General features: G+C 45.7%; 2 protein-coding genes across 2 annotated transcripts; one reads left to right on the plus strand and one right to left on the minus strand.

The window, feature by feature from the left end:
• Window positions 1-5516: 5516 nt before the first annotated feature.
• LOC136548207 (cysteine-rich receptor-like protein kinase 5) lies at window positions 5517-17600 on the plus strand. The gene is made up of 6 exons (XM_066539814.1): window positions 5517-6177; window positions 9603-10367; window positions 11493-11713; window positions 13128-13359; window positions 13513-13750; window positions 17010-17600. Exons 1-6 carry the CDS (start codon window positions 5517-5519, stop codon window positions 17422-17424), a joined length of 2532 nt encoding a protein of 843 aa, XP_066395911.1. The 3' UTR covers window positions 17425-17600.
• Window positions 17601-18743: 1143 nt separating this feature from the next.
• On the minus strand, window positions 18744-20307 carry LOC136551106 (F-box protein At3g07870-like). The gene is made up of 2 exons (XM_066542690.1): window positions 20182-20307; window positions 18744-20076 (listed from the first exon to the last, which is right to left on the minus strand). Exon 2 carries the CDS (start codon window positions 20043-20045, stop codon window positions 18825-18827), a length of 1221 nt encoding a protein of 406 aa, XP_066398787.1. The 5' UTR covers window positions 20046-20076; window positions 20182-20307; the 3' UTR covers window positions 18744-18824.
• Window positions 20308-25170: the final 4863 nt, after the last annotated feature.

Consider the following 25170-nt stretch of genomic DNA (forward strand, 5'->3'; position numbering starts at 1 on the left):
AAACTAGTCATCAAAAACTTGATACCCTACATCATAGAGCATAGATCAACGTGGAATGTAGTTCCTATATTATTTCTACGCGTTTTCGAGTATAAATACTAGTAGCGGCAGCCGCAGTAGAGTGGTGATACGGGCACACTGTCCAAGGTTTGTTGGTGAACATTCAGAGCATTACTCAGTTGCCCGTCTCAAAGTCGACTTTGAGCTGTCTGATAAATACCCAACCAAGCATTTGCATGGATTGCAACAGGTCCTGACCATCTATAATCACAACTTGTTGCAACTAGCCCGCTTGTGAGCGTTGGATTTGATTGCAGAATGCAACCGCTAGAAGATGCCGTTTCTTGGCGTGTCATCAATTGAACTAATGTCATAATTGTGACCGTTTCGAGTCCAGGCCCACACAGTTTGATCCATTTCATTCCATCAGAACGGTTGGCTGAAAAGACAGTTTATTTGTCCCTATTATTTGATTCGAGTAAAACATTTACGACGGTGCTAACGTGGATAAGATGCTTAATTGTGAGACCCCACTAATGGGCCAAAGTTGGGCCGGTCCGATGGGCCCGGCCGAATGATGCAAACACTGTGGCATTGCGGAATACTGTTGCTGCAGGACTTTAATATCAGAACCTCAAGGGATACCGAACCAACTTAAAAGTCTCGGTCTGGGAAGCTGTTAACTCCGGTCTGAACCTTTTGCGCGATCGGCAAAGAGGCCAGCGTCGGGTACCGTTATCCCGGGCGCTCTTTGCCGAGTGCCCAACTTTGCCGAGTGTCTGGCACTGGGCAAAGTTTGGCTTTGCCAAGTGCCTTATTTTGCCGAGTGCCAGACACTCGGCAAAGCCCTATTTGCCGAGTGCCAAGTTTCGCCGAGTGCGGCATCGGCAAAGGTGGCCTTTGCCGAGTGCCCGATATTGGCACTCGGCAAAGATTCCAGCACTAGGCAAAATCCCGGTTTCCTGTAGTGCTTCCAGGTGCGCGGTGCGGTTAGTGCTTGTTTAGTTCCCAAAAAGTTTCCCAAAAAGTGCTACAGTAGCCATCACATCGAATCTTGCGATACGTGCATGGAGCATTAAATGTAGACGAAAAAAAACTAATGCACAGTTTGGTTGGAAATTGCGAGACGAATGTTTTGAGCCTAAGGGCAGTCCCAATGGTGCATTGATGATGGTTTCTATCCTCATTAAATGACTTACCACGTAGGCAAAAACGCTGACATGGCAACGTAATTGAAGAAAGAAGAGAGCAAAATCATAGAAATGGTTTCTTCATGAAGAAATCAGGTCTACTCTTGACCCAATGCACCAAGAAACCATGAAATCGCCATTAGGGAGAAACCACCAGTTTATAGGGAGCTTGTGTCGCACTCCCATTGGAGAAAGAAGATAGAGTTGGGGGAGAGAGAAAGAGAAAATAATTATTACTCATAGAAACCATAGGTTGGAAGCAGTATTTTTTGGTGTGGTATCCTATGTTATAGAAACTACTAGTTTCTTTCATTGGGGACTGCCCTAATTAATCTATGATTAAACACTAATTGTTAAATAAAAATAAAAGTGCATAGTAGCCAAATTCTCAAATTCGCGAACTAAACACAGCCTTAGTCTCATAGTCTGGACGCCTACATAGATACTGGGCAGTAAGCCACCGTATTGCGTTGAGGAAGCCCTTGACTAGTAGACTGCTGGAGGAGGGGACATGACTACACGCATTCACTGCCTTATGCCCTTGTACTGTGACAAAGGATACGCCAAGCCTTCACATGCGAGGGAATCTGAGTATACCTGGAGGTGGGAACATGACTTCAACGCGTCAATCTTGTCCCATGCGATGGGTTTAATTAAATTAATCGTCCTGTTCATTTGGCGGCTGATAAGTCATAACTAAAAGTTATTGACTGATTTGTTATGAAAAAAAAATATATTATTTATTCGTTAAAAAAATATGGATTATAAGCAACGAACTGGACGAATACTCCCTCCGGACAGATTTGAGCTCAGTTTTCATGCATGCCGCCATGCAGCCTTAACTTTAGCCCACTACTCAGCGGCGCGCTTCGTCCTATTTCACGTGTCACGTCCCATAAAACTGCCAAAATGAAAAATAGAAAAGCGCCCTGCAAAGCTGTCCGGAGGTAGTGACCAGCTTTCGCTTGACAGGAGTAGTGTACTACTACTACTGGAGGTGGGAACACAACTTCAACGCGTCAATCTTTTTTCCACGCGATGGGCTTAATTAATTAATTAATTAATTAATAGTACTAGTTTCCCATACCAGTAGACGTATTATTATGTGGTACTACGAGACAATTACGGAGCTCATGTGAACTCACGACTCCCGGGGGTGCATATGCGCATGAATTATGCCCAGCTTGCCCGGCAGCCGCGGCGATCGAAATAGCCAAGAACTTGCCTATTAGGCAAAGCACAATATTGCTAAAGGCATATTTGGGTCGATTAGTCCTAATAACTAGCTTGCTAAGGGAAATCGCAAATGGAAGACACTAAACATCGTGTCCAAAGAACACATGTCAATATCAAACACTCATAGAAAACACTCTCCAATGCATGGTTTCTATGATAAAAAATAAATATTTTATTATACTGCTTCTTCACTAGTACTTTGTAATAAATATTTAACTTTCAGGTAGTTTTTTTTTCGACAAACTTTCCAGTAGTTGACGCTGTCAGTTACTCCTACGAGTAGGACATTTTATGCATTTGTATTTTATGTTATATGGTTGGTTTTTGCGGAAGTATGTTAAATTAATTATACAAGAAACCATGAAATCGCCATTAGGGAGAAACCACCAGTTTCTAGGGAGCTCGTGTCGCACTCCCATTGGAGAAAGAAGATAGAGTTGGGAGATAAAGAGAAAATAATTATTACTCATAGAAACCATGGGTTGGAAAGCAGTATTTTTTGGTGTGGTATCCTATGTTATAGAAACTACTAGTTTCTTTCATTGGGACTGCCCTAATTAGTCTATGATTAAACACTAATTGTTAAATAAAAATAAAGATGCTATAGTAGCCAAATTCTCAAATTCATGAACTAAACACAGCCTTAGTCTCAGAGTCTGGACGCCTACATAGATACTGGGCAGTAAGCCACCGTATTGCGTTGAGGAAGCCCTTGACTAGTAGACTGCTGGAGGAGGGGACATGACTACAACGCATTCACATGCCCTTGTACTGTGACAAAGGATACGCCAAGCCTTCACATGCGAGGGAATCTGAGTATACCTGGAGGTGGGAACATGACTTCAACGCGTCAATCTTGTCCCATGCGATGGGTTTAATTAAATTAATCGTCCTGTTTGTTTGGCGGCTGATAAGTCATAACTAAAAGTATTCAGCCTGTTCGCTTGCTCGTAAACGATCGTAAATTTCCAGCCAGAAACAGTGTTTTTCTTTCACACCAAACCAGCCAGCAGTAAATAATCCACGATCGTTTACGGCCTCCCGAACAGGCTGATTGTTGACTGATTTGTTATGAAAAAAAATATATTATTTATTCGTTTAAAAAATATGGATTATAAGCAACGAACTGGACGAATACTCCCTCCGGACAGATTTGAGCTCAGTTTTCATGCATGCCGCCATGCAGCCTTAACTTTAGCCCACTACTCAGCGGCGCGCTTCGTCCTATTTCACGTGTCACGTCCCATAAAACTGCCAAAATGAAAAATAGAAAAGCGCCCTGCAAAGCTGTCCGGAGGTAGTGACCAGCTTTCGCTTGACAGGAGTAGTGTACTACTACTACTGGAGGTGGGAACACAGCTTCAACGCGTCAATCTTTTTTCCACGCGATGGGCTTAATTAATTAATTAATTAATTAATAGTACTAGTTTCCCATACCAGTAGACGTATTATTATGTGGTACTACGAGACAATTACGGAGCTCATGTGAACTCACGACTCCCGGGGGTGCATATGCGCATGAATTATGCCCAGCTTGCCCGGCAGCCGCGGCGATCGAAATAGCCAAGAACTTGCCTATTAGGCAAAGCACAATATTGCTAAAGGCATATTTGGGTCGATTAGTCCTAATAACTAGCTTGCTAAGGGAAATCGCAAATGGAAGACACTAAACATCGTGTCCAAAGAACACATGTCAATATCAAACACTCATAGAAAACACTCTCCAATGCATGGTTTCTATGATAAAAAAATAAATATTTTATTATACTGCTTCTTCACTAGTACTTTGTAATAAATATTTAACTTTCAGGTAGTTTTTTTTCGACAAACTTTCCAGTAGTTGACGCTGTCAGTTACTCCTACGAGTAGGACATTTTATGCATTTGTATTTTATGTTATATGGTTGGTTTTTGCGGAAGTATGTTAAATTAATTATATATGATTGGGGACCCGATCATATATAATATATACATATGGCTTCGTGATGTGAAATAGCCACAATTAAATACGAGTATTAAACGAACCACATCTAGTGCACGTGTACGATTTCTTTTAGTTTAAGACCTTTGAAACGCACTTGCCGTTTTAGCTAGTACACAATAGAAAAAAAACATACTAGTACATCTCATTGCTAGCACGCTTTTCGTATTACTGGCCAATCACTGATTACTCGTTATCCTCAGTGTATACAGAGAGTATTAGGCGTTTGAACAGCATCTATGAAGAAAGGAAAACTACAAAAACAGGATGAACCAATATTGAGTACAAACCAAACTGAGCCCATGTGCAATATATATATCTATCTATATCTATCGAACCTACTATTCTGTCGCTGGCCATAGCCATCACTTCTTCTGTAGCCCTTTGCGTTACGCTTCCTATGTTTTTCCGAGATTTACGTAACTCCTTACTAAGTGGTTTACTAATGTTATGGTACTATTCCCGTGTTATCGTACCCCAACTCGTAAACCTATGTATTGACATTATGGAAAGGAGGAGAGAAAAATTGAGGATGAAAGAGAGGGGCTACAGAAGAACGAGGGGGGTAGCCGGCTGCTGAAGAGCGGCCCGAGAGAGCGATAGAAGAGAGCGAGAGAGAGAGAGAGAGAGAGATAGAGAGAGAGAGGAGAGATATAGATATATATCATATATATATATATCTATATATCTTATATTATCTATATTACTATCTCTATCTCTATATATCACTACGTGGAATTGTCACAGCCACTCCAGGTCCCCTCGTTATAGTCCTCACACAGAGCGAGCAGATATGCCTGGTCACTCTAAATAGGGGCTCACTTAGGCTTGCCTTCTCAATCCAAATACCCAGCCCCGCCGCGCCGAATCTCATGCAAGCAACTCAACACAGCTAGCGAGCTCCCAGCTGCCTTCCCATCCAGTTTGGTAAACTAAAACCCACGTGTAGCCATGCGGGTTCCATTGTACCTCTCTCATCTCTTCTCATCCCGCTAACACTTCTCCAGAGGTGTGGCGCTGCCGACAGCATCTCGGACTATCATCAAAACTACACGCAATGCTCCAACTTCCGTAAACTTCAGCAGCGGCGGAGGCTTCATCGACTACGTGATGAACCTCCGCCGGTTCCTCGCCACGCTCCCGTCAAATGTCATCAACAACGGTGGATTCTTCAACGGCTCGGTGGGATCCACGAACGCCGTGTTCGGGATGGCCATGTGCCAAGCCGACTTGCGGTGGCCAGACCGCTGCGAGGGCTGTCTCCAAGCGGCCACCGCCCAGGCGCCCAAGGCCTGTCCATCGAGCTACAACGCAATTGTCGCGTACCGGGGCTGCGTGCTCCGGTACTGGGACACGCCCGTTCACGCCGATGCCATTGACAACATCTTCGGCGACACCATTGGGCTATGCCATCTCAACGCCGTCCGGGTTCCTGATTCCACTGCCCTTAATCAGACGCGGACGGATCTGTTGAAAGATCTGAGCAGCGAAGTTGCTACCTCGCCCTTGATGATTGCATCGGACAACCGCAAGTTCAACAGCACGCACAACCTCTATGGTCTGGCGCAGTGCTACAGGGACTTGCCAAAGGAATTATGTTCCTCGTACATTTGGGGGGTCGTCCCCGATTATATTCCGAAGTTAGCACCTGATGCACAATCGTCGTCGGGGCTGACTATGATAGGGCCTGCCTTCTACGTCAGGTACGACTTGACGCCCTTCCAAGTTTACGTGCCAGACAACAGCAGTGAGCCTACGGAAACAGCAAAAGGTAAACATTCAGTGTTCATTGCTATACTATTAATATCACTCGATCACTTCATTGGCAACTACTCCTCTAGTCCTCATCTCCAAGAGTACCTAATATTTTCCTCCTAAAAACAGTGGTTTTTCAGCTCCTAAAAAAGTTTTAGGAGGAATAAATAGTACATACAATGTCTAGCGTAAACCATAGCAAGAGACATTTATAGATCCTGTGATATATAAACACCGAAATCCAGAAGTTTCAAATTATAGTTTGGATTTGTTTTTTCTATCTCCCAAGTAAGCTAGGGCTCTTACCATCAGCTGCCATCTTTGCATGTCTGAAAGATTATTATTTAGTTTTGGTACGTTTCCCTATATCTTTGACCTCCTTATATATTATCAGTATATGCAAATAGGAGTATAGACAGGTTCACAAATAGAAATGTCATTATTAATTGATGAGTAACTTCCGCAAAAACTACGGATAGATTAGTGAAACCCTTTTTTTTCTTTTTTCTTTTTTTTTTTTTGCCAAAACTGATACAATGAAGGACACTCACAAATACCCTTGCACAGTCACCTTCTATGAACACAAGCAAGAACATCCAAACCCTATGAGCACCTCTTAAAGGTTGGACTCATGGATCTCAATATTGATGGAGAGGGGGTCTCATTGTTGACGGGCACATCCTCTACTACTACAAAAATAATTAATATATAGTGCCACCAATTCCTAGCTTAAATGAATGAAGATGCTAGCATCCATGTTGAGTAGAGTACTCCCTCCGTATCAGTAAATAATGATATATACTCATGGATAGGATTAACGACCTTGATCAACACCAAGGAGTGTTACTAGACCCGTCTTGGTAGATGGACCTACATGCCACCATGGTAACAAATGCTAACAAAATCAATAAAATAATTTGACACACCATCATTGCGAATTTCTCTTTATGACATGGCAACTATTGTCACAATATATATTTGGACTAGCTTTAAGACATTTTTTGTGACATACATTCATTTATGTCACTAAATTGAGAGGCCTCTAGAAAAAACGTCATAAAGTAGCTGATGCAGTGATATTTTAATTAACCTAATGTCATGCCACAAACGTCATAAACCGGCACATTTCTTGTAGTTAAGGGTGCGACATCGTTTGCGCAAATGAAGTCGCTTTAGTTGCGCTAAGCTAGTTTTGGACGCCCCTGACTCTTCGTTTCCTAATGCGCTCATTCATTCACGGGAGTAAATTACGCCGCGGTCCCTTCCGCGTCCCCTTCCTTCCTTGCTCGCTCGCACGCACGGGGTCCGGGAGTGGACGGACGCGCTCAACGGCTGCCATCAGCTCCGCGCCCGCCATCGTCGGACTAGCCGCGCTGCTTCCTTCCTTGCCTACGCTCGCTCGCTCGCCTCCGCTTCCTTCGTTGCCTCCACTCGCTGCACGCATGGACGCCAGGCAATAAGCCAATAAATCGCACGTCCGTCGAATGAAGTCTCGGCGGAGGCCGTCGCGTCGAACGAAGTCTCGGCGGAGGCCGTCGACGTCGTGCCCGAGTCCGTCGAGCCGAACTCTGTCGCGTCCATGCAATCGCTGCATATACTCCGGCACTAGGAACACATTGGTACTATTTCTTCGATCTATGAAACGCACATATGAAAAAGAAAGAAGATGCAAAGATCACGCATCAAGCCCTGTAAAAACAAAATCACACGTAGCAACTCGGCACGTACAGAGCCATGCAAAATCATGCGGCAAGCCCTGTCAAAAAAAAAATCACACGTCATGCAAAAATACAGCTCCAGCAATGGATCGAACCGTGCCCTCCTGCATCTGGCCCGGGCGCGCTAGCCACTAAAGCTATGAAACGTTTGCTGCACAGGACATACCCAAAGACCTATTTTATAAGGGCGAACGGGGGAAAATTCACCCTAATTAATCACTCCTTGGGTATTCTAAATGTTGTCCAAAACGACCTTAATTACCGGTATGGAGGGAGTATAAAACATGGAACTGCATGGATAGAACCACCAAAAGAAACCTAATTAACAAACAGAGGTAGCCATGGTTCACAGTGAAACAATTATTATCGGGTTCATAAACCCAGGGTCCCCGATGGGCCCGGTTCCGAGCAAAAGCTCGGCCCAGCAGACGGCGTTACAACAACGCGCGACTCCTGGACCGGCCCAGATACCTAACGACAGGCCGGAAGAGCGATCTAGTCTTCGACCGGAAGGCCTGGCCAAGGAGGGAACGACGCTCGCTTCCGACTCCGACCCACTTTTCCGACCGGGAATACGCCGAACCTCTGCTTACAGCTCTCCTCCGACCGACGTGGTCGGAGCCGACTGGAAACGACCGACCGGGGACGCCCGCTCGGTGAGGACCCAAGAATCAGGCAGAGCAGATAAGGCAAGGCGCTCAAGTCAACCGTAATTCCGAAGACCATACCATGCATACCTGCAGGACAGTACCGCCAGGGCATACCAGAAGGGTGTTTTCAACCTTTCAGGCATATCAGAACCCAAACAGTGTTGTGGGCGTCGATATTTGCCTTACAGTGTTGTGGGTGCCGTCATTTGCCATACCAAGCGAACACGGTAAAGCTGCCACATGCGTCTGACATAAACAGTATTATGGGCGCCAATGACCGTCTTGTACCCGGCGGCGTGGGCAACAAGACTACGTGCACACTCTCTCTCCCTCTCTTTCACTTGTAAGGCCATCCCCTTTATCTATAAAAGGGGATGCGCTCTCTTCCAACGGAGGACGGTCATTCTGACTCTCTCTCTCTCTCTCTCTCTCTCTCTCTCTCTCTCTCTCTCTCTCCGCTAAGCTTTAGACATTCTGAGCACTCGAACAGCTCCACAGCTCTAGAACTCCAAAGCTACACGGAGCATATGTTTCAATACTTAGCGCACGTTTGAGCTCCCGTCACTCTTGGCCCTTCGGTTCAGAGTCTGACCGGACCTCTAACACCCCCTTCTTACTATCACTCGTTTGTAACACAAAGCAAACTTCGAGCACCTGGGTTCAGGAATAAAGTCACCGACCGACTAGAACTGGACGTAGGGCACGTTGCCTGAACCAGTATAAACCCTGTGTCATTGAGTGTTAGGCCACATCCGATTACAACGCACGGCAAAACTATAAATATTTACTTGTTGGTCACTTTTTGCACCGACAATTATTAAATATACTCCATGTTTTATCACGCAAAAAATCATTTGGTACTTGGGTAGCTAGGCATAAATCGAAAAAGGTAATCCCTACATCCCAAATAGGTCATCAGTTTATTTATTTCGTGATATGTCATCATCGGCATTAGTTTATTTCGTGATATGTCATCACCAGCCGACTACGAAATGAACATGAACATCATATGAAAATGCATGCTTTCCAATGTGAATCTAATGTTGACACGTACTCCCTAAAATTTGGAACAGATGTGGTACAATACAAGGATTGCTCCGGAAACGTCAGCACCAGCAGCGACCCCTACCAGTTGAACCTCCACCAGTTTCTCGACGCACTCCCCTCGAATGCCATCAACAACAGCGGGTTCTTCAACGGCACGACGGGGTCGGCGAACAAGGTGTTTGTGACGGCCATGTGCCACGCCGACATACCATTGTCGGACCAGTGCAAGAACTGCCTCCAGGCGGCATCCGCCGGGGCGCCCAAGGCCTGCCCGGAGAGCAACAGCGCAAGCGTCGCGTACCAGGGCTGCGTGCTCCGGTACTCGGACATACCCATTCTCGCCGCCGCAGACGACGACGAAGCTTCCAATAGCATTGCCTTCTACACGCAGAACCACGCGGCCAGCGTGCCTGATACCATTGCCTTTCAGCAAACCCGCCAGGATCTGCTGACGGATCTGGCCGGCGCAGCTGTGAGCTCGCCCATGATGATTGGGTGGGGCAACCGCACGTTCAACAGCACGCACAAGCTCTACGGTCTGGCGCAGTGCAACAGGGACTTGCCGAGGGAATTATGCTCCAGCTACATTAAATCGGTCGCGCAGAAATTAGCGGCCGAGGTACAGTGGTCGGAGGGGGTGTCCATCACTGGGTTTAGCTTCTACATCAGGTACGACCTGACGCCCTTTGAAGTCTACGTGCCCCCCACCGGTACCTGCTGTTTGCGACCGGAAGCAGCAAAAGACGTGCCCCCCACCGGTACCGGCCCTTGGCAACAGGAAACAGTAAAAGGTACTCAAATGTAACCTTCGCTTTTCCTTTTTTTTTTTGTTCTTTCCTTGTTATTAGTCAATTCTGCACCAATATTATTCTAGTAAATCAACTTTATGCATGCACTTGATTAATTTATTCTTACATACTGGATTTCACTATATATAATTGATGCCATAGATAAAAACTACACAAGTTTCATAATGCTTATTGCTTCAATATATTATGTACCAAATGTAATTTCTAGTAAAGCATCTTCAGTGGGGTTTCTGTTCACTTTTGAGGTCCAAGAAAATAAAGAAAGGTTTAGCACGGGTCCATCCTAACATGCGAAATAGAAATGCTCTCTGATTCCCTATCCCCACAAGCGACGCATCCCACCCCAACTTTGTTGTTTACGCCATCTCCCATCCCCTCCTCCTTACCCTCACCACACCCCCACTCCCCTTTCCCCTCGCACGAGAGAGTTGCCAAGCCACTGCTTTGCATCGGCGCCGGTGCGCGCCCTCCTCGTGCTCCTGCTCCCTCAGTCCCTCTGCTATATGGAGGCTTGCTATCCCCTGTGGCCAAGCCCAACCCATGGCTCTCTAGAGCCTATCCGCCTCGCCAAAACACAATAGGGCCAAGTCGAGATCCTCTGCTACAGAATCTCTGTAGGTCGGATGCTTCTCTATCGTGGTTTAGATGCCCTTTACCTTTCCTGTAGGAGGCCTGCTGTCACCTGTGCTTGAGCCATAGCCACTCGAGTCTATAGAGATGAGCCTCAAATTCCCTAGCACCACAGAGAGGCGGTGGCACGGACATCAAGGGGGTAGGAGTGCGAACATGGGAGCAATATTGGAGCTAAGAGAGAGAAGTTGGATTAAAATGAGAGGATAACCACTAGTGAGAGGTCCCACTTTTTAGTCTAAAAATAGTGGCTGAGTTGCGCTGGGGCTACTGCTAGAGAATATTGATGTTCTCGATATTGTGTGTTATTTGTGTATGTTTTTCATTACATACCTGATCCGCCTTCTTTTAGAATTAACACATTTTCTTGAAAAAGTTTGCATAATCATATTGTTAAAAGGTAAATTTGAAGAATATGTGGGTCCCTGACTAAAAAGAGGGTGCTTATATTTCTACTAATGGTGAAACCTTTTACAGGTGGATTGGTCCAGCGAGTGGAGATAGTTATCCCTGTTTCCTTTTCAATAATAATTTTTCTTGTGGCATTCCTAGTTATGAGACATTATGAAAAGAAACGGAGACATTTCCAAAATGTAGCCGGTCTAAAGGATTTTCCTTTTGGCCATATAAAGAGTGCCACCAAGAACTTTGATAAAGATGAATTACTTGGAGAAGGTGGATTCGGGAAGGTCTACAAGGTATGTGTATGAGTAGCATTTTTGAATTTTAGATACCTGCACACAATTAGTATACATGTTGATGTAGAGAAAGCATTCTCTTAACAATATGTAAATCAAATCCTATTGATAAAATCTGTTTCTAGAGCAGTGAAATACCAACCATGGAGGGAACTATCAAACACACAGTGGTAACACAACAATGGAGGAAAAAAATATAAAACTAGAAAGATGACATAGTCAGTCCCCAAATTAATAGACAACGTTGGTCCTATTATTTCTAGTCGGGTTTAGGATACACACTGTACAGGGCTGGACAAAAAGCTCATTGAGTTAGGGGGTGTTTGGTTATTTAGTTGCTCCTAAAATTCATGTCACACCGAATATTTAGATACTAATAAGGAGCATTAAATATAGATTAATTACAAAACCAATTACATAGATGGAGGCTAATTTGCGAGACGATTTTTTAAGCCTAATTAATTTGTCATTAGCACATGTTACTGTAGCACCATGTTGTCAAATCATGGACTAGTTAGGCTTAAAAGATTCGTCTCGTAAATTAGTCGCAAGTTGTGTAATTAATTTCGTAATTAGTCTATATTTAATACTCCATGCATGTGTCCAAACATTCGATGTGACAGAAATTTTAGGAGCTCCTGTAGAAACCAAACAGACCCTTAGATCGGTGGCTCATTTGAAAATTGCCCCTGCCTCTCATCAGCATGACACGTAGGAACGAATTTAGCTCCCTCACCGACAGGTAGGTCCCACCTTCCCTGTTTACATCAGCGCCAGCCCCTGCCTCTCATCAGCATGACATGTAGGAACGACGTGGACGCTCACATCAACGCCATGTTCGATGTATGATCTGTGACCTCCCCCATTAGTCCGTCATAGATTTACTATAGAGTGCCAAAATGATTGGTGACGTCCAACCATGACGATAATTTAACCAATCGTCATATATCTATCACCTTAGGTTGAACCGTCACAGATGACTTCATTCTATGATGATTTGCTGGAAGGTCATGGGTAAACCGTCATGTATAAGGGTTTTTGTTGTAGTGTTGGTTCGTGATGTTCGGTTTGAAGTTGGATCCAAACAACACAGGACGCTATAATAGATAAGAACATATCTATATTTTGAAGAAAACTAAAAAAAATAGTTGGCTTATTATCCATCCCTACACGTACTCCATCATTGTTTTTTTTTTTTTTGAAACTCGTACTCCATCATTGGGAGGGGCTGGGAGGCTGTTTGTTCTAGATATAATATATAATCTGATTGGCAATAATATTATAAACAAAACAAATGGGACTTAAAATGCTTCTGAACTTATATTTTATTTGATTTAAGTATGCTGCATTATGTTTTTTTTCAATTTTTTCATTTAGACAATACTTGTGACTCAAAATGATTATTATAATCTAGGGTACCTTCAATATTGACCACAATACGAAGGAACTTGCTGTCAAGTGCGTTACAAATCCTTCAATGGCAAAAGAGCTCAAGGATGAACTAAAGATACTCGCAAAACTACAGCATAAGAATGTGGTTCGACTGGTAGGGTTTTGTAACAATGACGGGTGGTTTCGGCGTGGCAGGGGACTGTACATTTGCAGTGAACTTATCAGTAATGGCCCTCTTGATAAAAAAATATTTGGTACGTTGGCTTCCCTCTCTCTGCTGGTCATGCTCTTCATATATATTGCACGCACACTTTGGCAACTACACAATACAATCAAACCTTTATATATGTGTTGCATTTTTTATACGCTTGTTTGCTTATTGAATTGTGTATATGTTTATTGATCAGCTTCATTGGGGCAATCTGTTATTGAATGGCCAATTCGTTACGAGATTATACGTGGAATTTGCGCTGGATTGCAGTACCTACATCAGGATCATAACAATAAGATTTTGCACATGGACTTAAAGCCCAGCAATATCTTGCTCGATGAGGAAATGAAGCCAAAAATTGCAGATTTTGGTCTATCAAGAGCTTTTCTGAACCCGAAAACTCATACTTACACACGGATCGTGAAAGGTTCACTGTAAGTATCTGTACAGTGTACTGATGTGCATGCGTTTATTAGTTTCACTACTGGACTCGCATGCTTTGCCGAGGGCCTCTGGCCCTCGGCAAAGACTCCTCGGGGAATTTTTAGACGGCGAAGGGGTCTTTGCCGAGGGCCAGGACGGCCCTCGGCAAAGAAAAGAAGCCGTCACGCGCCGGTGCCGTTGGCGGTTTCTTTGCCGAGGGCCGACCCTCGGCAAAGAAATGGTTTTTTTTAATTTTTTTTGCCGAGGGCCTGCCCTCGGCAAAGATTTTTTTTTAAAAAAAATCTTTGCCGAGGGCCTCCTCCCTGGCCCTCGGCAAAGAAATTTTCAGGATTTTTCCCAAAAAAAACCTTTGCCGAGGGCTATTGCAAGGGCCCTCGGCAAAGGTTTTTTTTTTTAAAAAAATTGTTTACTGAGGGCCGGCCCTCGGCAAAGAAATAGTTTTTTTTGAAATTTTTTTTAAAACCTTTGCCGAGGGCCTGGTCCCTGGCCCTCGGCAAAGAAATTTTCAGGATTTTTTTTAAAAAATCTTTGCCGAGGGCTATTGCTAGGGCCCTTGGCAAAGGACCCTTCTTTGCCGAGGGCCTTGGTCATTGCCCTCGGCAAAGAGACAGAAATTTAAATTTGTTTTTTGTTTTTTGCATTCCATCGACACAAACATTTCATATATATACATATATATATCACACAGAACCTATTTTCTCACAATATATCACAACCATAATTGTGAACCACAAATCACAATATATTACAACGACAAGTCACATGTTCATCATCATTCACATGTTTATTACGACAAGTTAATGAAATCCAAGCACAAGTCACAACCATAAATCACAAATCACGCTAAAGTCCAACCACATCACCTAGCACAAGATCCGCATACCTACGACCGTATCTCTTTCGGACGGGAGACGCCTAACTGGGTTACGCGCGGGCTACGACAGACATGCGCAAAAAGAGGTTATTTATACATAGGGTGTCGGTGAAGTAAGGCTAGCGGGGCAGTGGCGAATCGACGCAGTGGCGAGGTGACGCAGTGCAGGCAGAACCGCGACGTCGACGAAGACGATCGGGGTCCTCCGGGTCCCCTCCGACGTACTCTTCTCCTGCATAAAAAGACAATAGGTTATTTTTTGTTCAAAATTTCGGCAGCACCTCCCCTGCACGGGGAGGTTTCCAAAACCTGCAAAAAAACGACACGATGGTCGACATTCACAATGGCACGAAGGCCGACAACCACAACGGCACGAAGGCCCTCATATCAACTTACGGCACGAAGGCCCACACAACCACATACGGCACGAAGGCCGACAACGAGAGTTTTACCTAGGGTTGCGGTGGAGTCGGGCGTCGCGGTGCGGGGGTCACTTTCTTCTCCGGCGAGGTCGAGCGAGTTGCGACGTCGGATGCCTGAAACCTGCTCGAAACCTTCTCAATTTTTTACCACAGCCTACACATGCGATAACATGACATCTTGCCAAGTTTCGTGATTTTTGGACTTCGTATGGATTTTATATAATTTTAAAACACTTTTCCGGCAAGTCGGTCGTCATGTTACACGAACAAGATGCGTGAAATTTGATGCGAGTTCGTGGATAGGGACTCAACATGCACCAATTAACATGAATAACATTTTTCGAAACACTACATTGCAATATTCCATGCACCTGCAGTTCAAATTTGACATATTCGAAAAAAATCAAAGAATCAAAATAAATTAATAAAATATACAAAACAAAATCAAAATTAGCCTAAATTTAAAAATTGAGTTCAAAACAATGTATTGTAGCACCACAAAAAAACTGGGCTAAAAAACCAAAAAAAATTGCCGAGGGCTCTTTGCCGAGGGCGTGGCCCGTGGCCCTCGGCAAAGAATTTAAAAAAAAATAAAAAATCTTTGCCGAGGGCCTATCCTGGCCCTCGGCAAAGGGTTTCTTTGTCGAGGGCTTAGCCTCGGGCCCTCGGCAAAGGCGATTTATAAAAAAAATTTGGCCGAAAAACTGGTTTTAAAAAAATCTTTGCCGAGGGCCTGGTCTAGGGCCCTCGGCAAAGACTTAAAAAAAATTGCCGAAAAAGCTGGTTTCACAGAAGAAAAAAAACCTTTGCCGAGGGCCTAACGGGTGGCCCTCGGCAAAGCTTGACGGGAAATGGCTGCCGTGACCCAACGGGCCTAATTTGCCGAGGGCATCTTTGCCGAGGGCCGTTCTTTGCCGAGGGCTCCTGTGGCTGGCCCTCGGCAAAGAGTGTCTTTGCTGAGTGCCCGAGATTTGGCTCTCGGCAAAGCCTCAGGCCCTCGGCAAAGCACGCGTTTCCAGTAGTGTTCATTTATTATTATATGTTCGGTGAAGTATAGAGGCTTGCATTGACGAGATGAAAGTAAATAACAAACAAATCCAATATATGCCCTCTCGGCAAGAGAGGAAAAAAGGAAATGAAAACTATTTCATATGTTTCAAATTATAGTTCACTTCACCTTTGTTCTAGGTCAATTTTTTTTTTCTAATTTGATCTAATTTTTAGAATAATGTACTAACACCTACAGGTTCAAATAAATGCACTATCAAGATATATTCTCCTTTAGAACTTAATGAAACTAATTAATTTGAGTTGCAGGTGTGGGTGCATATTTTTATATAAACTTGGATAAGGTTAAAGAAAGAATAAACTTAGAACAAACTAGAAGTGAGCTATATAGACACCTCATAGCCCATGCCTTTGCCGGGCAGCTCTACATCAGCTGAAACCAAAATTATTATAATTTAGAACGGAGTGAGTACATCTCAAACAAAACCCTTTTACATGACTAATCAAGAGTTGATTGATTCAGTACACATACAAGTAGAGAAGAAAATTAAACTCAGGTCGACCTAACGGACAAAAAGCTAGGATTCTCTTTTTCTTCCTCAGTATATATTTCTAGCTCGTGGAATTATCAGTTGTGTTCTATACTCCCACTATCCCCAAATACAAGGCGCAAACACACTTAAAGATACAAACACGTGTTCTTTGACTACAAATTAGTCTAACAAATTTTCTTTTGCTAAAAAGTTATTACAATAAATCTGTATTTATTTAGAATACTTTCTAATAGTCAAACTTTTATTGCCACAACAAATGATGCTACAAGATGTAGGCGGTTAAAGCGTAAATATAAAGATTGCCAAATCAAACCACAGTCTTATATGTGTTTTAATTAAGAAAGGGGGAGTACTTATTATGTCTATGGCAACTATTTGGATTGCCTTGCAGCGGATACATGGCGCCCGAGTTTGTTGACAACGGGAGGGCGAGCCGCCATTGCGACATATACAGTCTTGGTATCCTCATCCTGGGGATAGTTATGAGAGTTGGGCCTCCTAGTACTAGTCGTGACCCCTGTGGTGTATCGTTCATCAACAAGGTCCGCGAGAAGTTTATCGTAGACTTGGAAACAACTACGAGTCTCAAGAGATGCAGCGCTAAGGATCACGAGCAGCTGAAGAAGGATGCATCCTTGCAGGATGATGACAGCATTGAGGATGTGGAAAAATGCGTTGGTTTAGCTTTCGAGTGTGTCAATGAAGAACCAAAAAAAAGGCCTGAAGCCGCGGACATATGCACTCGCCTCAACCAAGATAATCGAGCCCACGTAATCTCATTACAAGTGAACCAGCTGCAGAAGTAATTTGCTCTTGGGTGGGAATTAAAGTCTGCTCAGTCCCTCTGTCGTCAGGGAGAAGAATAAATACTAGGGAAACGAACTATTTGCTGATAGCTATTACGCATGCTGCATTCAACATGGATTGGTCTCCAAAAGATTTGACAGAACTTGGTTTGTAATACCTACATTTTTCGATTGGTAGCTTGTAACGAATAATGTTACCGTTCGCATTGGTTGATCAAAGCTTATGGAATTACTATATTTTTGTTCTTCAGAGGATGAATATTATTGACCTATTTATATTCGATGTGATGAGCAGGTTAGATACAAATTTATCTTCTTCCCAACTTGTGTAGCTAAATCCTATCACTACTAGAAACCGAAGTATCCCTGTCCAAAATATATTGAGTGAAGAAAAATAGACTCAGCTGGTGAGAATCTGAAATTTGCTTTGAAGCGTCAGAAATCCAACTTGAGTTTACACAAAGCATGTAGAGAACATTCGCATATATTTATAGATGAAGGAAGCTTTATTTCAAGATTCTGGGCTCGATCTATACATTTAAGGTAGTGCACCCACCATTACAACGACAAAACGGAGAAGGAAAACGCACTCAATGCACACCAAGCAACAGAGTATCATCAAACCGTTCTCCTGTAGTGACAATCCTACAATCCTATATTTAAACAGAGAGGCTAGTTTGCTGCACCAGCATCTCTATCCTCACGGTAAGGTAAGAGCAATTTCAATACTTTAGCCTATATGCCCTTTTTACCATGGGACGAAAAACTACTCACATAGAGCCATTACTCGAACAATTAAAAAGTAGAAGACCACTAATGTTTTCTATTATATCCTTGCGCCTGTGGGGTCTCCACGTGGGCCCTAATTTTTATTTTATTTTTGAAAGTAGGCCCTACTTTTTAGTTTACCATTCCCATCCATCTCTTTCTCATTCCGCAGGTAAGGAACACCCTCCATCCCTCCCACTCGTTCACCACCTCTAAATTCGGGCCCTGTTCATTTCGTTGAAAAGACAGGCTGAAAAAGTACTGTTCGCTGATTTGTTATGAGAGAAAAACACAATACCGTGGTTGATAAGGCAGGCTGATAAGTTAGGGCCGTTGATCACCACTTCTTCCATCCATGCCGACCGGGAATCAGGTCCCCGGACTCCTCTGCTCTACTCACACTGGGCATGCATCAGTTATATTTGCGGATTATTATTGATACAATTACCTCCTTCCCACCAGTAAATGTATCCGTAACAGAACACAGAACACAAAACGAATCCACCAGTTGTCCTTAGTGATGCCATCACAGTAAAAAATAAAATAATAAGGACAATATATGCATGGCAATGCTCAGCTCATTAGGTTTTTCTGCTGACCATGTGTGAGCATGTATTTCATTAAGAGAGAGGTTAGTTCTCACTATGTAGGCTCAACAAGCTTCCAGCATGCACACTAACTCGAGAGGAATGACTTAACATCATCAGACTCGCGAATGTACTTGTTCTTGGGTCATAAATCTGCAGCAGTCCCATGGATCTAATAACCGTGACAATCCTGCCGTCCTCCAACACCAACAAAGGATGCATGGGTGAAAGGTGTCCAGAACGTTCAATCTGCACACTATACTGCTTGACCCAAAGGCCTTCCTCGGAGTCCTTCAGGAACCACAGGTCCATGACGCGGCTTGAACCATGGACAATGACCAAGGAACCATTCAGGTTGGCCAACGTAACCTGCTTCAGATACAAATTGTGCCGGCCGCCACCACCAACGAGGTCGCTGGGTCCCTTAATTCTTGACCTCCATTCCTCCGCCTCGAGATCGAACCGGACTATCCAGCCTTGCTCATCGGCTCTGCGATTCACGACGGCGAAATACGCCGCCACGCTTAAGAAGTAGACCACCCCACCGACGACCACCCGGGTCCATTCATTCCACACGAAAGACCTCGGAGGTCCCTGCATTCCCCTCCACCGTGCACTGCTGCTGAATGTGCAGACCTCAAACAGGTCGTCACGGTCGCTGCCACTGCCGTCGTGCCGTTGTCGAAATGGAAGCATCCGCAGCACCTTGAGCTCGCATGTTCCGGCGACCTGCCCAAACATGTGCACGGGCTCCCCATAGTCGCGCAGGCTGAACCCTCGCGCAGCGTGCTCTGGTGCGAGCCTGTCTGATAAATTGTGCACGGCTCCGGTGACCGAGTCGAGCAACCGGAAGCTGCCGCTGTCGATCGTCTTGACGCAGACGAGACCGGAGGCCGCCACGCTCACGACCATGTCGCTCGCGTTCCCTGCCGCCACGTGCCTGACGATCTGGCCCGACGACATGTCCAGGACGTCGACGAGGCTGTCGCGGTCCAGGTCCACGTCGTCGGCGTAGGACGCAACGATGTAGGGCTCCGGGCGTCGCGCGGCGTGCGCGGCGGCGAACCACGGGGCGGAGAGGAGGGACCGCCACGCCCGGCACACGGTGCGCAGCCGGCAGAGCTGCTTGCCGGGGAGACGCAGCAGGATATCGCACAGCGCGTCCAAGGGCAGAGCGCCGGCGTCGCCGCCGCCACAGGCGGCGGGAGTGGCGGGCGAGGGAAGCCTGCGACGTTGCTGTGCGCGGCGCGGCTCCGGAGACGACATGCTGGATACGATCGAAGGCCTCGAGACGTACCTGCAGCATACAGTGACACGAGAGGTCGGATCGTATCGCGCAGGCTCGCTGTAGTTCGGCCGATCGGGAAGGCACGGTCGCGAGGGCCGAATGAAGAGGGCATACCAGCGGATCGTGATGGATGTCGGTGCCGGATCCCACCGACGGCGGCAGGGAGCGCGCCGCGCGCGGCGTTGTCAGGGGAGTTGGGACTCCGTACGTCGAGCGTCGTGGAAAGGCGGTGGCTCGCTGTTGATCCGCTATCTAGTTGATTCTGGGGATCTGGGACGAAACTGCCGCCGAAAGTCTCTCATGTAGCAGGCGACGAAAACAAAATGGACCTTGTGGGCCGGGAGAAACACAGACAAGGCCTGCAGTGGATGGAATCCAGCCTGATATGCGCGCAGTGCGCTGGCAGGCCGCAGTGGCATTTTTGGTTTGTTGAGTTTGCCTGCCACGGGCTCATGCTGGGCCGGCGTTGGCAAAAAAAAAATAGCTTTGGCAAAAAAAAATCGTCTAAACGACATTAAAAAACCCGCCTAAACTGTAGAAAGCGTTGCTTCCCTTAAAAAAAAGATAATCATACACCCGTCCCGTCGGGATGGGCTGCTTCGCACGCCCCGTGCTGCCCGCCTGCACGCCGTTGCTCGCTCCCACTCGCGCCCTCATCCACCTTGTCTGTCGTGGAAGGGGAGGCTAGGGAGGCCTACGCCTGCTCCTACGTTTGTGCCCCCATCCACCTCACACTGTTAGTAAGAAGGGGAGGCCTGCGCCACCGCAGTTCCCCACCAGGTAGGTCGTGACCACCGGCGACAATATGTTTCAAGTGTTTCAGGCGTTTTCAGACATGTTGCAAGCCTATGTTTGAAGTGTTTCAGTTGTTTCAGACGTATGTTTTAAGTGTTTCATCTGGATGTTGCATATGTTGCTATGGTTATACACGCATGTTTCAAGCATATGTTTCATATGTTTTTCAGATTTATGTTGCAAGTGTTTCATCTAGATGTTGCAAAGGTAGATCTGGATGTTGCATATGTTGCTATGGCTACACACGAATGTTTCAAGTGTTTATCTGTTTTCAGACGTATATTGCAAGTGTTTTATCTGGATGTTGCATATGTTGTAAATGACTATGTTGCAAGTGTATGTTCCGAATGTTTCATCTGTTTTAGGTGTATGTTGTAATTATTTTGTCGGTGCGAAAAGTGACCAACTAGTAAATATTTGTCATTTTACCGTACGTTGTGTTCAGATGTGACCTAGCACTCAATGACACAAGGTTTATACTGGTTCAGGCAACGTGTCCTACGTCCAGTCTGAGTCGGTCGATGACTTTATTCCTGAGCCTAGGTGCTTGAAGTTTGTTGTGGGGTTACAAACGAGTGAGAATAAGATGGGGGTACCAGAGGTCCGGTCGGACTCTGGACTGAAGGGCCGAGAGTGACGGGAGCTCCTACGTGCGCTAAGTATTGGAACGTATGCTCTGTGTTGCTTTAGAATGTCTAAAGCTAGCAAAGAGTGAGTCGGAATGATCCATGTGTTGTCTTTTGTTCGTTGAATCGATCCTCTTTTAGGAAAGAGCGCATCCCCTTTTATAGATGAAGGGGACGGCCTTACAAGTGAGATAGAGGGAGTGTGTGCTACCTAGTCTTGTTGCCCACGCTGTCGGATACGAGATGGTTTGTCGACGCCTACAATACTGTTGACGCCCTGATGCATGTGGTTGGTTCCATCCTTTTCTTCTATTATGGCAAATGTCGACGTCTACTATACTGTAGGATAAATGTCGACACCCACAACAATGTTCGCGTCCTGACATGTTTGGAAGTTTGCAAAGTACCCTTTTGACATGGCCTGATAGTACTGTCCTACAGATGTGCATGGTACCATCCTCGGTATTGCGGTTGACTTGTGCGCCTTACCTTATCTGCTCCACCTGATTTCTCGGGTCCTCACCGAGCGGGCGTCCCTGTTCGGTCGTTCCCAGTCGGCTCCGACCACGCCGGTCGGAGAAGAGCCGCAGGCAGAGGTTTGGTGCCTTTTGGTCGAAATCAGAAGCGAGCGTCGCCCCTCCTTGGCCAGGCCTTCTGGTCGGAGAGAGCGGGTCGGAGTCGGAAGTGAGCGGCGCCTCTCCTTGGCCAGGCCTTCCGGTCGGAGAGAGCGGGTCAGAGTCGGAAGTGAGCGGCGCCTCTCCTTGGCTGGGCCTTCTGGTCGGAGAGAGTGGGTCAGAGTCGGAAGCGAGCGTCGCCCCTCCTTTGCCAGGCCTTCCGGTCGCAGAGAGCGAGTCGGAGTCGGAAACGAGCGTCGCCCCTCCTTGGCCAGGCCTTCCGGTCGGAGAGAGTGGGTCGGAGTCGGAAGCGAGCGTCGTCCCGAGAGCGGGTCGGAGTCGGAAGCGAGCGTCGTCCCTCCTTGGCCAGGCCTTCCGGTCGGAGACTAGATCACTCTTACGGCCTGTCGTTAGGTATCTAGGCCGGCCTAGGAGTTTCTCGTCGTCCGCAATGTCGTCTGCTAGGCCGAGCTTTTTACTGGGAAATAGGCCCATTAGGGACTCCAGGGTTATGAACCCGACATGTTTCTTTTGAGTGTTGCAAAAGTAGATCGTAGGGGGAGAAAGCCTAAGCCCTAGGTGGTTCAGCTGCTTCGGCTCCCTGGTGTGGCGAAGATGGAGGTTGCGAACACGAGAGCGGCAGGGGCGTGATACTGTGGCGGATTGGCCGGGATGTGGAGCGGGATGGGCGCAAGCACGTATCATCTGGCAGGATGGGTCAGGGGCCTCCATGTTGCGTGCATTGGCCCAAAAAAAGCTTTGGTAAAAAAAACCGCCTAAACTGTAGCAGCGTTGTTTTCCTTAAAAAAAAACTAGTCATCAAAAACTTGATACCGTACATCATAGAGCATAGATCAACGTGGAATGTAGTTCCTATATTATTTCTACGCATTTTCGAGTATAAAAACTAGTAGCGGCAGCCGCAGTAGAGTGGTGATACGGGCACACGGTCCAAGGTTTGTTGGTGAACATTCAGAGCATTATTCAGTTGCCCGTCTCAAAGTCGACTTTGAGCTGTCTGATAAATACCCAACCATATACTCTAGGCATTTGCATGGATTGCAACAGGTCCTGACCATCTATAATCACAACTTGTTGCAACTAGCCCACTTGTGAGCGTTGGATTTGATTGCAGAATGCAACCGCTAGAAGATGCCGTTTCTTGGCGTGTCATCAATTGAACTAATGTCATAATTGTGACCGTTTCGAGTCCAGGCCCACACAGTTTGAGCCATTTCATTCCATCAGAACGGTTGGCTGAAAAGACAGTTTATTTGTCCCTATTATTTGATTCGAGTAAAACATTTACGACGGTGCTAACGTGGATAAGATGCTTAATTGTGAGACCCCGCTAATGGGCCAAAGTTGGGCCGGTCCGATGGGCCGGGCCGAATGATGCGAACACTGTGGCATTGCGGAATACTGTTGCTGCAGGACTTTAATATCAGAACCTCAAGGGATACCGAACCAACTTAAAAGTCTCGGTCTGGGAAGCTGTTAACTCCGGTCTGAACCTTTTGTGCGAAGTGAGGACGAAAGCGCAAGAGAGTTAATTAGCAGGTATGATCCATTCAACGTGTAGAATGGATCTTAGCCGTCTTTCCAAGTTGGGGCGTTACAAATGGTATTCAGAGCCAATTCTCGCGGTTTCATGGACTTATGGCTTGGGAGCTCGGACAGGCTGCGCTTGACACTTGGGTCGGGGAGCTGGGAATATGGACGTGGCCACGAGAGTCGATCCTGAACATTTGTCCCGTTTGGGTAGGTTGGTTCGGCCCTCGATGAGGACGTCGAGTCCTAAGGGTGGGTGTATGTGAGACCCTGCTAATGGGCCAAAGTTGGACCGGTCCGACGGGCTAGGCCAAATGGACGAGTACAGTAGCGAACTGTGATGCGAGTACTGTAGCTGCAGAAACTTTAGTCCCACATCGGAACCTGAAGGGATACTGAACCAATTTAAAAGTCTCGGTCTGGGAAGCTGTTAACTCCGGTTTGAATCTTTTGCGCGAAGCGAGAACAAAAGAGCAAGAGAGTTAATTAGCAGGTGTGGTCCATTCAATGTGTAGAGCGGATCGAAGCCGTCTTCCCAGACTAGAGCGTTACATTAATTAAGTGTGTTCCTACTTATTGTTTGCTAACATGATAACGGAGCCTACTTAAGCACCAATAATTTGCAGTGTAATATAATGTATTCTAAAAAAATTTAGACAACTTAAAAGGAAATCCTCAAATGACGTATGTGCCATAGATTAAACCCAATTAAGGTGTTTCTCTTCAAATTATGGTTTTCTTCTTAACAATTTTGTCAAATCTAGACATTAACACCATGTAGAATACGCTATATTTCAGTATAAATTTTAGAGGACGGAGAGAGTAGGGACTAATTTTTATACAGATGCTTAATTTATTTATATAATAATATTTTCTTATTAAGAGCTTGCGTACTAATAGTTTGGAATTAATCATTTTGCATGAACTTTGCAAAGTTGCTCCCCCTTCTTGTAAAGTTTGCATTTTTTTTTGTTGCTGTGCTGTTGTCGTTGTTGTCGCTATGCTGCACACACGCCAGCCTCCTCCATGCCGTGCCGCGCATGACCTCCACAGCAAGCCCACGTGAGCTCCTCCACGGTGAGCCCATGCTAGCTCCTCCATGGCGAGCTCCACAACGCTGCAAATCTCGTCGGAACGAGAGAGACGGAACCTGCGGGGTTGCGGGGAGTCGAGCAGAGATGCTGCCGGCGATGGTGATGGAGACCAAGTAGTATAGGCACCATGGTCGATTCGTGTTGCGGGAGAAGAACTCGTGTAGTCGGCCATGGCTGTTGATCCGATCCGAGGGAGAAAAAGGACCGCAGGCATGGCCATCGATCCGATATCAAGGGAGAAAAAAGATGAGAAGAAAACAAAAAATAAATAAAATAATCTCTGATACGTGGTTCCCATATATTGGGGGTTTATTGGTGATCTGTTGCAGCATCTTCTTCAGTAACCCAAAAATAGTATTGGTGATCACTAATACCATCCTATTGAAGATAAAGTATTGAAAATTTGTTGGAGATGCTCTTAAT

Source organism: Miscanthus floridulus, chromosome 4 (genome assembly GCF_019320115.1).
Source record: "Miscanthus floridulus cultivar M001 chromosome 4, ASM1932011v1, whole genome shotgun sequence".
NCBI lineage: Eukaryota > Viridiplantae > Streptophyta > Magnoliopsida > Poales > Poaceae > Miscanthus > Miscanthus floridulus.